General features: G+C 45.7%; 1 protein-coding gene across 4 annotated transcripts in view; it reads left to right on the forward strand.

Annotated features, from left to right (window-relative positions):
- MYH11 (myosin heavy chain 11) overlaps nucleotides 1-16268 on the forward strand; it is a 110350-nt gene that overhangs the window by 30382 nt on the left and 63700 nt on the right. For all 4 annotated transcript variants that reach the window (XM_065891779.1, XM_065891780.1, XM_065891781.1 and 1 more), the window contains exon 3: nucleotides 3282-3309. In XM_065891779.1, coding sequence (XP_065747851.1) covers nucleotides 3282-3309 — 28 coding nt within the window. The remainder of the gene's footprint in view (nucleotides 1-3281; nucleotides 3310-16268) is intronic.

The following is a 16268-nucleotide window of genomic DNA, read 5'->3' on the forward strand; positions in this document are numbered from 1 at the left end:
GGATCTACGCTGATTCATGGGAAGCAGATCCTTCCATCCCCGAGGCCACTTCATGCCCTGGTTTCCTTCTTGTCACCTTAGACCTTAGGTGGTAAGGCTGCTTCTCTGGCCTGGGAAAGAGGCCTCACTCCTTCCCTTGACTGGTCCCTGCTGGTCTCTCCAAGCTGCCTTGTCTCCCAATGCCTTCCCTAATCCAGCAGGAGCCTTGGCCGCTAGGGATCTCCGTTCCATTTCCTGTGCCCTGTCCTGTATTTGGAACAGCAGAAAGTGCCCAGACTCTGATGCATGATGCTTCAACCCCCAGGTTGGTCCCTGAAGTGGCTGTGTGACTTTGGGTTACCTGACCTCAGTTTCCTTAAACTTAAAAGGGTCAGGGTCAAAGACCACACAGGGAGAGTGCCAGAAAAGTGTATCTGGCCCATAATAGGTGTTCAATAAGTAGTAGGTGTTGGGTTCAAATCCTGCCTCATCCACTTACTAGCTGTGTAACTGTGGGCAAGTTTTAAAATTTCTCTGTGCCTCAGTGTATTAATCTGTGAAATGGGGATAAAATTGGTCTGTCTCATAGGATGTACGGGGGTTGAATGAGTTAATACAGGCAAATGATTGAAATAATGCATGACACAGAGAAGGTGCTAAGTAGTAGATACTATTATGTAGTATTTTCAGGGTCTAGCATGGGGAAGAATACCTGGTAGATGCCCTAAAAGCATTTGTTGAATGAATGAATGAGTGACTCAGTTTCTTGTGTGTATATTGAACTTCCCCATCAAGAAACTCATGTCTTCCAGGTTTGGGGTTGGCTTTTTTCAGTGCTCACCAAGCTACACCTTCTCTGTGTCAGGGACTTAGGGTTCAGGGGCTGGGGATCCAGAAACTGAGGGAAGCGGGGTCCAGAACTGGATACTTCTGCCTATGAGCGGTTCATGGTTCTGTGGGGGCAGAGACACAAACAAAGAGAAAAAAAACCAGCCTGGGACGGGGCGCTCGGGCAGCACAGGGGCTGTGGCAGTGGAGACATCTGTCTCGGGGATGGGCAGGAGCCAGCGATGGCTCCAGGATTTCTGTCTGGGAGGGTCTTAGAGGCAGTAGTCAGGTTATTTGATGGAGGCTGGGGGCTTTTCTTAGGGCTTCTTCTCTCTAACAAGGTTGACTATTTGTGATAGCTTAGGAGCGTTGACGGAGATTTACAGCCAAGCCTCCCCCTGGCTCCATCACTGTGTGGAAGGCTTCTTACAAGAGGTGTCATCTTTGAGACTGAGGGAAATGGCCAGGAAAGGAGAAGAGAAAGGCCTGCTAGGCAGCAGGAATAGCCTGAACAAAGGCACAGAGTGCGTTTGGGGGTTGATCTGGGTGGGGTTGCTGGGGAATTAAGAGTGACGGACATAGAAGTGCCAAGGCTGGGGAGGCAGTCAGGGCCATTCACGGGAGGCCTCGGATGCCCCTTCTGGGCCTCATCTGAGGACACTGGGGGCCGTGGACAGCTTTTAAAAACTGCTTTATTAAGATAAAACTTGCATACCAAAAATCCTCCCAAGATAAGTGTAAAATTCAGTGATTTTCAATAAATTGAGTTATGTCAGCATCACCGCAATCCAGCTGACAAACCCCAAAATGATCCTTCATGCCTGTTTGCAGTCACCCCACCCCAGCCCCTGGCAACCACTAATCCACCTTCTCTCTTTTATGCATTTACCTGTTCTGCACATTTCTTATAACTGGAATCACACAATATGTAGCCTTGTGTGTCTGACTTTTCCTTAGCATCATGTTTTTGAGGGTCATCCATGTTGTAGCCTGTATCAGTACTTCATTGTTTTTATGACCGAATAATGTTCCATTGTATAGATTGACCATATTTTATGACATTTGGGTCGTTTCTACTTTTTAGCTATTACGATAACGCTGCTGTGAACATTTGTGTGCAAGTCTTGTAGAGACACGTGTTTCTGTTCTCTTGGGTAGATTCCTAGGAGTGGAATAGCTGGGTCATATGATGAATTTATGTTTAACATTTTAAGAAACTTCCAAAGTGGAAGAGGGTTAAGAAGCAGAACGATCAGGCAGTTCAGCGTGTCAGAAAGATTACTCTGAGAAGGGGTTTGGAGGGGGATGTCACAAGATCCCGGGAGATCTTTGATCATAAGAGGCTGAGGGTTGCGATGGTGGGAATGGAGCAGGGAATGGAGTTACGAAATGCCTGTCGCTTCACCATTGCCCAGCAGAGGATGTGATGCTCTGCTTTCTTGGTTATGGTTAACTGGCTGATGACTAAGGTGTGTAACCTTCCCCGTGTCCCTCATAGGGGATCTTGACTCCACCCCCTAAGGCCACTTTAAGAGCAGAAGGTGATCAGTAATGTCTGCTTAATCACGTTTAACCTCACCATGCCCTGTGCACCCACCAGGGTTCTCTGGTGGTAAGCGACAGAGACCTTATCTAGAAAAGGAATTTCTGGAGGCGTATTGGGGAGCTCACAGGTGGGGTGGGAAGAGTGGGGAGCCAGCCTCAGAAAATGTTAGAAAATGGGGCTGTTTGGGCTCTGGGGGCAGGAAGTGAGGCCCCCTCAGGGCCTCCGTTGTGCTTCTCCATCCTTGATCCAGCTCAGAGTTTGAGCTCAGAGATTCTGATTGACATAGCCTAGGAAACATTGTTGCCTCTTGGCTGGGGTAGCTTGTGGGTCAGTCCCACCAAGACTGTACATGATGGTGGGGTGGTGGGGTGGGGTGGGCAGTGAACATGGATCCTTAAGGACCATAGGATGCTCTTCTCAGAAGAAGAGGAAATGGATACTGGATTTTCGAACCAAAAATGTCCACTACCCCATATTCCAGATAAAAAAACGGAACCATGGAGAGGTTAAGAATATTTGCCCAAAGCCATAGAGGTGGGAAGTGGCCAAGTTGGAATGCCAGTCTGTCTGGATCCAAAGTCGGTGTTTTGTCTGTGACCTAATCTGGGCAGAGTGGGTCTCCTGGGACCCTCCAGAGCTAGTGGGGCAGGGATTCTCACTGCCTCCTGAACGCGTCAGTCTCCGGTATCTTTCTGGGGCTGCCTCCAGGGCTTTAGGAGGTCAGGAAAAGTATCTAAAGGAGCCCTGCTGCCCTCTTGGCTTTGGTCTTATCCCCTATGACCTGGGCAATGAGCCCAGCTGGGCTCTTGTCACCCCCAGGGGTGCCAGCATGTAGGAGCTTAAATGGGAGGCCTGGGAAGCACCATATCCAGACCCTCAGCTCAGAGCAAATTCTAACTCATGGCTCTTTTTTCATTTCTCTTCTCAGATCGAGAGGACCAGTCCATTCTCTGCACGTAAGTGGAGCTGCTTTTTCTTTTGTTTTTCTAGAGTCAAGATCCAACCTATTAAAGAAAAAGGTCCATGAGAGCAGGGCTCTTTGATGTGTTTGCTGTTCCATGCACCCTGCCCCTGCCCTGTCCCTGGCACAGCATAGGTGCTCACTAAACATTTGTTGAACAAATGTTCTGATGCTGAGGCTGGCACCCCTAAACTGCCAGTGATACCTGGTGCCATCTTGTTCTGCACCACCCCCTTTTAAAAACCAGCATTTATTGAGCACTTACTGTGTGCCGGGTCCTGAACTAAATATTTTACAGACAGAATTGCTTCTAATTCCATAACCGCTCTGTGAAGGTAGATGCCATTTCCGTTGGTGAGGAAGTCTTGGCTTGTGTTAAACAATGTGTTAAACAATCACCCTCAAATTTCACAATTAGTAACCGTATTGTGTCATATTTGGTGGCTGGTGTCATGATTTCCTTGAAGACCTGGATACATAGGCAGAAGATACTAACTCAATTTAGAATCATTCAGAGGGTTTTCAGTGTTCAGGAAAATCTCCCCTGTGGTGGGCAGAATACAGGTATCCCTTGGAGAATTTGTGGACTTAGTTCAGACCACTGCAATGAAGTGAATATCACAGTAAAGCGAGTCAGGCAGATTTTTTGGTTTCCTAGTACTATAAAAGTTATGTTTACACTATACTGTAGTCTATGAAGTGTACAATAGCATTATATCAAAATAAACAACTGTACACACCTTAATTAAAACATACCCATTGCTAAAAAATCTTAACTATCATCTGAGCCTTCAGGAGTTGCAATCTTTTTGCAGTAGTGACATCAGAGATCACTGATCACAGATCACCATGACAAATAATAATGAAAACATTTGAAATATTACGAGAATTACTAAAACATGACGCAGAGACATGAAGTGAACAAATGCTGTTGGAAAAATGCTTGACACAGTGTTGCCACAAATCTTTAATTTGTAAAAAAAACACAATATCTGCAAATTGCAATAAAGCAAAGTGCAATACAAGTGCCTGTGATGGTGCCGCCAAGGTCTCCATCTCCTAATCACCAGAACCTGTGAATGTGTCAGGTGACATGGCAAAGGGGAATGAAGGTTGCCATGGCATTACGGTTGCTAATCAGCTGACCTTAGAATAGGGAAGGGATCGTAGATTATCCAGGTGGGCCTAATATAATCACAAGGTCCTTACAAGTAGAAGAGGGAGGCAGGGGAGGAGTCAGAGGGAGATGCAGTGTGAGAAGGACTTCACACACCACTGCTGGCTTTGAAGATGGAGGAAGCCCAGGATGAGAACAGCTTCTAGAAGCTGGAAAAGGCAAGGAAACGGGCTCTCCCCTAGTGCTCCCAGAAAGAAACACAACCCTGCTGACATCTTGGTTTTAGCCCAGTACAATCCATGTCAGACTTCTGCCCTCCAGAACTGTAATATAATCAGTTTGTGTTGTTTTAAGTCACTACGTTTGTATAATCTGTTACAGCAGCAATGGGAAACTAATACACCCTCCTTCCTTCTTCACCTCTACACCCACTCCTGTCTCACTCACTATTCAACAGATTGAATGGGTCTGTCCCACTGGTGAGTACTTTGCGTATAGGAATGAACCAGAAATAAACGAACCCTCTTCTCAAGAGGGAAGACAGCCACTAAAACAATAATTACACACTTCCCTTTGGTACTGCTTGAATTTACTATTTGATCCTGTGAAGGTACTACCTTTTCAGGAAGTAAAAAAAAAATACATACACATTTTAAAAATCACTTAAAGAAATGTGTAATTAAAAACTGAAAATTATGAAGAATGAGACATGTAAGGAACTAGGAGAATGTGTAAATCAGAGAAGTTCTAACTGGGGAGAACACTAAAGGTTTCCCAAAGAAGTGATGCAGAGATGATGAAGAAAAGAGAGGAATAGTTTACAGCATATGCAAAGACCCTGAGGTCAGATAGAGCATGTTCTATTGGAGAAACTGAGAGATCAGTTTGGCCGGAGTGTGTCTCCCAACAAAAGCCCTCTGTCTGAAAAGAGGTATTACAGGACATTTAGGACTGTGGTTGCAAACTCAAAGGCCAGTCAAAGTCGACCAAGTACTGTTAATGTGTGAAAAGTCCTGGGTGTAGGACAGTAGGGAATGGTGGGGAGTGTGGTGAACTGGAGAAAATGGCCCATCTGAGGGGGGGAGCTGCTACCCATCTTCTGTCTACTGTTGCCAGGGGAGAATGCAGGTCCAACGTTGCCAGACTTTCCTACATTTCAATAGAAGCTGGAAATCTAGGTTTTTATGTGAAATATCAAATTTTTAAACATTGGCACCTAATTTACATGAACACATATACACAGAGCTCCAGCCAAATATAGTCCATTTGTGGGCTGGCTTTGCCAATGGGCCACCTGTTTACAACCTCTGTCCCAGAACTTTGGGCCAGGAAGGGTCCTCAGAGATAACTGAGACTGCACTTCCTGCCCGCCCCACACACACCTGGTCAGTTACAAGGGTTGCAGGAAATTTTCATAGAGCATCAAAATCGGGAATGATTCATATTATTTAATATGAAAGTGGATTCAAGTTGGTCTCTGTAATAATATCTCCCTTTCATTCACTTGTATTCCAAATATTGCTTTGAGGGGGTGGGGCGGCAGCAGGGTGATAATTATGGTGGAGAATTGGGTCAATAGCACACAGACAGGCTGGTTATGGCCAGCATGAGTTGTATGTGTCAGGGGTGGTCATGGCTGTTGGCGCTGGGATCTCATACTGTGCACGTAGCTTAGAGAAACCAACCACGCGCTTCGGGAGGAAAACTAGCACTGGGGGATCTAGTGCAGGTGAGGTCACCACCATCCACCCAATGGATGTGTTCCAGAGTGAGGGTGAGAATAGACATGGGACTCTGCCAGTCCTTCCACTGGTCTCATTCCCCTGTGGCCCTGACGGTGTGAGCATCTCGCCTTGCCAAGCCCATTCTCTCCCCTGCATTGTCCGTATTGCACACTCAGAATCTAGTTGGCATTTATACACAGAGGCTGCTTTAGAGGGGCGTTGCATACCAAGTCACAGATGCATAGGTTTGAGGATGTTTTAAGGGATTTTTCAATTTTACCTTTCTGTGATTGATTGTGTTGACTTACAGGCTGTTGGTCCCCAGCCTCCATATCAAATGTGACTCCACTTCTCTGCAGGTCTCATTAGAATCTAGGTTCATCCATGGAAGGGACTGCCCACTGAGTTATGTCATTGAAAGCCTCCTTAGAGCTAGGATCGAAACCAGCCGGGTTTCGATCCTAGCTCTGCCTCTCACTAGCTTGTAGCTTCAGGTACCAATTTAACCTCTCCATGGCTCCGTGTTCTCACTATAAAGTGGGGAAGTGGGAATGATGATAATGGTACTTAATGGTACTTAATAGGGTTGTTGTGAGGGTTACATATATATATGTATGTATATGAATATGTATATGTATATCTATATATACAGACACACATACTCATATATATGACTACTATGTATATATCTAAGAACCAAGCAAGCCCTGTAAGCTAGATATTCATATGTCATGACTAACATGTGTGTCCTGGCAGAGCAGAGAACCCACTGCTCAAGTCCAGTTACCTCATTTTTATAGAGGAGGAAATCAGAGAGGTCATGAGATTTGCCCAGAGGCGCACAGCGAGTTTTTGTCGATAGTGAGACCTGGACCTAAATTTCTTGAGGCCATTGGAGGGCCCAACCCTCATTCGCTGGCCTTCGCTGATGAGCCAGCCGCAGCCCCACCGTCCCCTGCCCCACCGCGGACTGTAGCCTCAGGGGGTGGGGAATGGCTGGCATCTTTCGTATTTAGCGCATCTATCTGGAGAAAAAGAGCTGCAGCCTGTCCGCCCTGGCTCAACCACTCGGGGTATGAGCTGAGACCGGAGTGATGAGAGGAAGCAAGCCCCGAGGAGGATTTGGGGGAGGAGTTTCGGGTGGGGAACAGCGAGGGCAAAGGTCCTAAGGTGGGAACCACTTGTGTTTTGAGGGTCGGAGACGGTCTGAGTGGGTGGGGCGCAGGGAGGAAGGAGGAGGGTAGGAGGATGTGGTCGGGGACACGGTCATGCAGGGCCTTGCAGACTGGGGCGAGCGTATGGACAAGAGGTTAGAGCAGATCCTTCTGATCATTCAAGGAGGCCAGAGTGCCGCTTGGGGATAAGCACTGATGCCCTAGTGTCTGGGGAACTGGGACTCAGTGGCAGGAGATGCTGGTGTCAGGCGACTCTCCCCTTCAGGGGAGGCAACTCAGGCCAACAGGTGCCTCTGTCACTCTCCCTGGGGCCAGTGCTGACTCTTGGAAAACTGCAGGCTTCCCAGGGGTTTGCCTTGGTTGCTCCACCCACGGCCTGCATTCGCTCCCAACCAGGCTTCCTACTTTGACCCCACCTGCCCTCATCCCTTCCACCCTGTTTCTGAAGAAGAGGGAGAAACACTTTCTGGCAGAGGCCTGCAGGGTTTTTAAAGGTGCTTTTGATAACAGTGCAGTGTTGAAGGGGCGCAGATGCTTCAGGAGAGTGGCCGCTGTGCTTAGCTGGCGAGGCTGTGGAGGCACAGATCTAGGTTTGCTTTCCCGCTGTGCTGCATGCCAGCAATTTGTTCTTGGGCAAGTTGGTTAAGCCTCCCAGCCTCAGTCTCCTCATCTGTAGAAGGGGGGTATCAGTTGTGCCCACCTTCCAGGGTTGTTGAGAGAATTGAAGGAGCTGCGTAGGGGGTAGCTGAGCATGATGTTGGCACGGTGCAGGTGCCCATGGTTGGCAGCTGAGGTTCTGATGCAGCGCCGTGGTTAGTATCAACCAGAGTTCTGCTGAGCCCTGCTTGCTTGACCGTGAACTGTGTAAAACCACCTCCGATACCTCCAGTGTGGGTTCTGTTAGACCTCTCTCCACAAACGTGGCTGCACGTCAGTTCTTGGGCCATTAGTTCAAGAGACGGATGGCCTGACTTCACCCCCAGCAGCTCTTGACTCAGTGGATCTGGGGTAGAGCTGGGGAAACCTGTGTTTTTATCTAGTGTCTTGGGCGACTGTGAAGCTGCAGGGCCAGTCAGCAAGCTGGCAGGGATTGGAAACACTTGTCAAGGGTCGTCTGCACAGGGGACGCTGAAGGGGTGGCTGTGTCTGAGCTGTGCACCCCCGTCTGCTCTGGGTGGGGGTCTAGAGGGGGGCATCTGGGAGCTGAACCTCCACCAGCAGAGGGAGGGAGCTGGGGTGCTGCCCCTCTGCAGCCCACTGGGAGCTCAGAAGGGCGGGAAGCATGAGTCAGGGAGGACTGGAGGGTCCTGGAGATTCTGACGCACACTTTGCTGTGAGGGCGTCTGGCTCATCCCCCAGTTTGCTGACCCATCGGTGCAGGCCTTGTGGTAGGAAGACTTCTCAGGTTACCTGGTGGCTGCGAGGGGTTAACGAGGGGGCCCCAGTCTTGGCTCCCGGGGAGCCTGGGCTGGGAGTGAGCCCACGCAGAGATTGGGGTCCTCAGACCGTTAGCTGACTCTCCTGGCTGAAGAAGTAAAGTGATAGTGGGGCGTTTGGGTCCCTTTCACTCCTAAGTGATGCTGTGACAACACTTGGAGGCACTGAGCAAGGCGACACAAGGACATTTTGGCTCCAGACAGACCAGGTTTTCATTTTGGGGGTGGCTTGTGTGCTAGATGGAAAAGAACAGAGTCCTGGTCTCAGCTCTGTCATATTCTCATGACATGATCTACAGAAAGCCACTGACCCTGTCTGAGCCTCAGTTTCTTCATCTAGAAAATGGACAACTGCACCTACCTCACAGAGTGGTTGTAAGGAATAAATGTGTTAATTCATAAAAAGCTCTTAGCACAGTGCCTGATGACGTGTTAATGCACAGTGAACACAAGTGCTACTTGTAAGTTACATTTGAAATTTCCACTGAGCCCCCAGCCATTCTAAGTGAAACCAAAGAAGAAAGTATAGGGTAACAGAAAAAGAGTGGTAGCTATTAATAAGCATAATAACCATGCCCATGGGTATTTTATCTTAATGAATTTTTAGGCATGGCCAGTGAATCTACAGCTGGCTGTTTAGAGATATTCATCTTAACCCCAGACCAGGATCTACAAATGCAAATGCCTAGGAGAGCCTGGCAGGTAATAGAAAGGAGTGAAGTGGGCCAGGAGTGACAATAGGGAGTGGTGAAGACTGCGGCAAATTGGAAAGCCACAGTATCCATTCAAGGGAACAGCTGTGATTCTGCCACAGACAATTGATCCCTTGGGAGAATGTCGACCCAGTGTTACCAGAGGTCCTTGGGTTTGTCCCTCCCCAAGAGAATCCAGAACTTTGGAGTTCATAAAACACAATGGTTGTATACACCATATGCTTATCTGCCCTTGCTTTTTCTAACCAACAGTGTATTTTAGAGTGCATTCTGTCTGATCATATATAGTAGTGGCTGCCTGGAGATGCTGTGTTTTATTTTATCAACCCCTATGGATCATAATTTTGGTTGTTTCTATTCCTTAAAAAATGTGAAAAAAAATACACACACACATAATTGATCCTCATTATTCACTGATTCTGTATATGCAGGTTTACCTACTTGCTAACATTGATTTGTACCCCTAATTCAATACTCATGGTGCTTTCGTGGTCATTCGAGGACATGTGCAGAGCTAAAATCTGGGTCCCCTGACGCACACATTCCCAGCTGAGGTGGAACAAGGTGACACTCGGCCTTCTTGTTTCAGCTCAGACTGTAAACAAGGGTCCTCTTTGTGGCATATTTAGTGCCACGTTTTTGAATTGTTGTTGCTGTTTTTTTTTTTAGTGATTTTGCTGTTTAAAACATCCACCAAGTGTAGTGCCGAAGTGCTGTCTGGTTTTCCTAAGTGCAGGAAGGCTGGGATGTGCCTTATGGAGGAAATACGTGTATTAGATGAGTCTCCTTCAGGCATGAGTTACAGTGTTGTTAGCCATGAGTTCAATGTCAATGAATCAACAATATATTAAGTAAAGTGTCTTTAAACAGAAACACACATAAAACAAAGTTATACCATAGTGATTGGCTGATGAAAATTTTGGGACCAGAAGCTCAAAGGAACCTATCTGTGTGTTTCCCCTACGAGTGACGATGGTTCAGTGATCACTAATTCAGTGTTCGCAGTGGCTTCATAGAGCATAACTAGTGTGAACAATGAGAATGACTCTGTGTGTGTGTGTGTGTGTGTGTGTATACAAACATATACCTCTACATACACAAACATACATTTTAAACTTCTAACTGAAAGTTAGCCTCTCCTTCAATTAAAAGCAATGTCAACAAATCATGTTATTAACAGAATTATTCACAGTATTAACAGATAGTAACAGTAACCGCATTGTTTCTAGACTTTTGCTCCACAACTTTCTCTGCACGTTTAGAGTTGTGAATGATGGGTTCTGAGTTCAGGTGCTAAGGAATTCTAATTGCCATAGTCTTGAAAATAGAGCCTGCTATCTGCTTTTCAAAAACGCTTTTCCAGATTTTTTTCCCCCGAATGTTCCTTACAGCAAACTCCCAAGGCCAAAGGACAGACTCAGGCAACAAATACTTATTTTGCACCAACTGGCACCAAGCAGGTGCTAGGCCTGGGGGTCCTGGTGCTGAACCAGATAAATAAGAGTGTCAGGTGGCGATTTAATTGTGAAGACAATGAAATGCATTGAGAGAAGATTTAGAAAATCTGTAATAAGTTTGGGGCTGATATGTATAGAGATAGAAAGCTGGGAAACACTAAGACAAGGTAATTATTAATTCTAGGGGAAATCAAAGTTAGGCAAGAAGGAAGAGTAATCACAGTGACAAAGGGGCCCAGCTGTGTGCAGTGTTTCCATCATCTTTATAATGCAAACCCTGAGTGTTGATCTAGCCGGAAATACTATATGCGACCACATTGCTTCTATGGGGAAAGAGGAGAGGGTTAAACAGGGGCTAAATTATCATCTTCCACAATGGGAAATCAACATCTGATGCTTAACAATGAATAATCAAAAATTAGTGATATAATGCTACTTAGGTAAGTGGATATAAATGCTAAAACAACCTGCTGACTCGGTTTCCTAGTCTTTTCCAGCTCCCAGAGGCTGCTTACATTCCTTGGCTTGTGGTTTCTTCCTCCATCTTCAGAGCCAGCAGTGTATCTCCTAATCTCTGTCTCTGACCCTCCTGCCTCCCTCTTATGAGGACACGTGATTATACTGGGTTACCAGGATAATCCGAGATAATTTTCCCTTCTCCAGATCCTTAATTTAATTTAAAAAGTCTCTTGTCTCATGTAATGTATTCACAGATTCCTGAGATTAGGATGTGGGCATCTTTGTGAGGGGTGGGATATGAGATCAGAGAGAGGTGGGTGAGGTCTTCTAGAGGAGTCTGAACTTTAAAATGGACAGAAAAGTACTGGAACACTTCAGCCAGAGGCCAGCAAACTCTGACCGGTGGGCCAAATCTGGTCCCTGTCTGTTCTTTTATTGTTTTATTGGGACATAGCCACTCCCATTTGTTTCCACATTTGCTTTTGTGCTACAAAGGCAAAGCTGAGTAGTTAGGACACAGAATGCAGGCCCCACCAAGCCTATAGTATTTATTATCTGTCCTTTACAGAATGGTTTGCTGACTCCTGGCTTAAACAATAGAAAAATATGTCTTGTATGTTAATGATAGTATAAATATTGAAGATAATGATATAAACAGAATATATAAGCATTAGGAGAGAAATGGTTGTAAAAGTAACAATAGGTAACATTTTTGTATACCTGGCATTGTTCTAAATGTTTTATATATTCACTCATTTAATCCTCATAACAATCATAGAAGTGCTTTTTATTATACCCATTTTATAGATGAGGAAACTGAGGCATGGGAGTAGTTAAATGACTTGCATGTGGTCACATAGGGCAGAGCAGAGACTTGAACTCAGGCAGTCTGGCCCTGGAGCCCACTGTGTTATTCTGCTGATTGATGCTGCAGGGGAAAGAGGAACTGCTTTTGCCTGGGGAGCTGGAGGCAGTACTCAAAATAGAGGCAGTGCTTAACTGGGCTTTGTAGGGTGTATAGGAGTTGGACAGCACAAATCCAGAGGACTTTGCTGGCTGCAGGGGTGGGAGTCACATGAGGACCAGGGACTGAACAGCTCTGAGATTCAGAGGCAATTTGGCTTTGCTACCAATGGCAGACCACGGCTGAAATGGACTCAGAAATGGTGTTCAACCCTAGGAGCTAGGACCACCTACCTGACTTGTAAAATTATGCAAAATGAGAATGCTGAGCCCCTTGTTCAGAGGGAACCCTTTTGCACTCTTGGTGGGAATGTGAATTGGTACAGCCACTATGGAGAACAGTATGGAGGTTCCTTAAAAAACTAAAAATAAAACTACCATATGACCCAGCAATCCCACTACTGGGCATACACCCTGAGAAAACCATAATCCAAAAGGACACATGTACCCCAATGTTCATTGCAGCACTATTTACAATAGCCAACACATGGAAACAACCTAAATGTCCAATGATAGATGAATGTATAAAGAAGATGTGGTACATATATACAATGGAATATTACTCAGCCATAAAAAGGAATGAAATTGGGTCATTTGTAGAGATGTGGATGGACCTAGAGTCTGTCATACAGAGTGAAGTAAGCCAGAAAGAGAAAAACAAATATCGTATATTAATGCATATATGTGGAATCTAGAAAAATGGTACAGATGAACCTATTTGTAGGGCAAGAATGGAGACACAGATGTAGAGAACTGATATGTGGACACAGAGGGGGAAGGGGAGAGTGGGACAAATTGAGAGATTAGGTTTGACATAGATACACTACCATGTGTAAAATAGATAGCTGGTGGGAACCTGCCGTATAGCACAGGGAGCTCAGCTCGGTGCTCTGTGATGACCTAGATGGGGGGGTGGGGGAGAGGGAGGTCTAAGAGGGAGGGGATATAGGTATACTTATAGCTGACTCACTTCATTGTACAGCAGAAACTAACACAATATTGTAAAGCAGTTTTACTCCAATAAAAAAAAATTAATTAAAAAATTATTTAGAAATTCAAGATCGCAACATCAGAGCATTAAATCAAGCACAGGGCCCTCCTCAGTATTGTCCCCGTGGGACTGCACAGGTCACACACCCATGAATCCAGCCTGGCTGGGGGCTGAGGGGTTAAGCTGTCATTGGGTACCTCCTTCCAGCCACTGAGGCTGGACTGATTAAAAGGACTTGGCAGGGCTTCCCTGGTGGCGCAGTTGTTGAGAGTCCGCCTGCCGATGCAGGGGACACGGGTTCGTGCCCCGGTCCGGGAAGATCCCACAGGCCGCGGAGTGGCTGGGCCCGTGAGCCATGGCCACTGAGCCTGCGCGTCCGGAGCCTGTGCTCCACAACGGGAGAGGCCACAACAGTGAGAGGCCCGCGTACCACAAAAAAAAAAAAAAAAAGATCAGTTTCCAACTTTTCATGCCAATTTCTTGACAAATTAGAATGAATACATGGCAGTCATTCACGAGTAAACTGATTTGAAAAGAAGATCTAAATGGATTATTATTAGTCTTTAAAACTAAGAACTTTAACTCAGTAACTTAATTTCCAAGGATAAGCTACACAGATAGTTTGTTCCTATAACAGCTTAGTGTCCACCATCTTTCACTTAAATACATCAAGACTGTTTTCAAGGTTTGATGACAACCTCTAGTCATATAAACTATATGCCACAAGAGTTTGTCTATTTCAAACCACTTTCCTTTTTGCTTTCTTGCAGAGCTAGACATTCCGAATAATCAATGCTGACCAAACCTTCATACGGATAGCTGCAACATAGCATTTCATTCCAAACACCTGTTAGAGCATAATTAAAATATCCTTTAAAAATCAATCTTTTCTGAAACTATGCCACTCAAAAATCGGTGTTTATGAAGCAATGCTTGTATGATTTCAGTTGCTTCAAACTGTGCCCTCATGCTGGCAGTGAGGTTTTTTGCCTTTTGTTGCCAATAACAAATTATAGCCCTGAAGTTATAAAATATCTAACTTCCTCCACAACTAATGTGATATATTTGTAAGACTTGTGTTAAATAATGTTTGAAAATAATTTCACGTGTAAAAAAGAAAAAAAAAAAGTGTAGTGGGCAGAACATGGGCTCTGGTATCAAGCAGACCTGCATTCAAATCTCACTCTTCTATTCCCTATCTGTGTGATAGCAGGAGCAGTTATGACCTAGAACACTACTTCAACCTCTCTGAGTCTCAGTTTCCCCAGGTGGGTGATGGGGATAATCAATGACTCCTTCATTAGGTTGTTGGATTAAATAAAAAGATTTCTGAGCCCAGTAACATAGAGTAGGTCTTCAAGAAATATCAATTCCTATTCCCCATTCCCTTCCTCTGACCTCAGAAAGCAAGTTCCTAGAGGGTTAGGCCTGTGTCATGGAATGACTTTGTGAAATGTCATAGAAAGAGTCCTGATTGCATTGGAACCAGAGACCTGATTTCAATGCTGTGTGTGCTCTTGCCTCGCTGTGTGATCTAGGGCAAGTTGCTTACCCACTCTGGCCCAAAGTTCCTCTTCTGTAATAACATGAAAGTGATATGTCCTACCTTCAGGATTGTGGGAGGGGAGGTAAAGGAGATAATACATGTGAAACAATTAACATAGGGCCTCCACTCCCCTTGAAAAGTCAATTCTCTCCTTAAAATTAAAGAAAAAATTTTTTTGGACTCGATTGTCCTCCTCAAGAAAATAAAGATAATGGCTCCCATTTCACAAAGTGCCTCTGAGGCCATATGAAATAATGTGACCATTGGGAAGAAAGGCCATTAAGAAAGGGGAGAGGACAGTGTTAATATCATCGTGAGACGTGGAGACATGTTTCAACCTTCCTGGAGATCAGACACTTGATTTCCGGATGGTGACCCATGGGGTTGCGTCTGACAATTCAGGGCACATGTTTCTTTCTCTGCCTCCCTCCTTCCCTCCTCCCTCCCTCCCTCCCTCCCTCCTTCCCTCCCTCCCTCCCTCCCTCCCTCCCTCCCTCCCTCCCTCCCTCCCTCCCTTCCTTCCTTCCTTCCTCCCTCCCTCCCTCCCTCCCTTCCTTCCTCTTTCTCTCTTTCTTCCGTTTAGCCATGAGCAAAGTTATTAATGGGCCCTTGGCAGAGCAAGTTAATTTCTTTATTTCCTAATTAGGAAAAAGGGCAAGCACTGCACTAGCGCTGGTGGCAGTGGTTCAGTGTGGAGAACCTTGAACCGACCTTGGGGTAGACAAATTCAGACTTAAAAAAAATTAGTACGTTTCAGAATATTCAGTGACCTCAGCAAATGAGAGTCTAGGCAAAGGAAGGAAAAACAAAAGAAAATCAGAGGAGAGGACAAGAAGGGAGGAAAGATTTGGTTGAAGTCCTCTTTCCCTTTCACTGAGAATAGTGGGAGTCAGAGGCAGTGTCTGGACTCCTTGGATGAAACAATTCCACCACCATGATCTCCAGTGGCCAAGAGAGGTAGCTGGTTCGAGAAGGCCATTTTGGTAAAATAATCCACTGCTCATATTCTAGGAGTACTCTTTTGATAAGACAAACAACGCCCTTCTGATCTAAACTTATCAGTCATTTACACTTTAGCATGAATTACTTCAACCAGGTTTATTCTTTGATACTTGACTGAGATCATTAGCTAGCCACCTGACCATTAGAATGGGGCTCTCCAGAGGATGAAGGGGCTTATGTCTGTCCAGCGGCTGATGGGATAACCAGTTCTTCTCCTTCGTCCCCTTCTTCTTCTTCCCCTTCTTCTTCTCCTTCTCCCTCTCCCCACTCCCCCTCCCTCTTCTTCTCCTTTTTCTCCTTTTTTGCAAGGGGACCTTCAAAACATTATAACATATATCCTGGTACTCTGAGGTACTTATGTCCTGCCTGGA

The sequence above is a fragment of the Phocoena phocoena genome, chromosome 15 (assembly GCF_963924675.1).
Source record: "Phocoena phocoena chromosome 15, mPhoPho1.1, whole genome shotgun sequence".
NCBI lineage: Eukaryota > Metazoa > Chordata > Mammalia > Artiodactyla > Phocoenidae > Phocoena > Phocoena phocoena.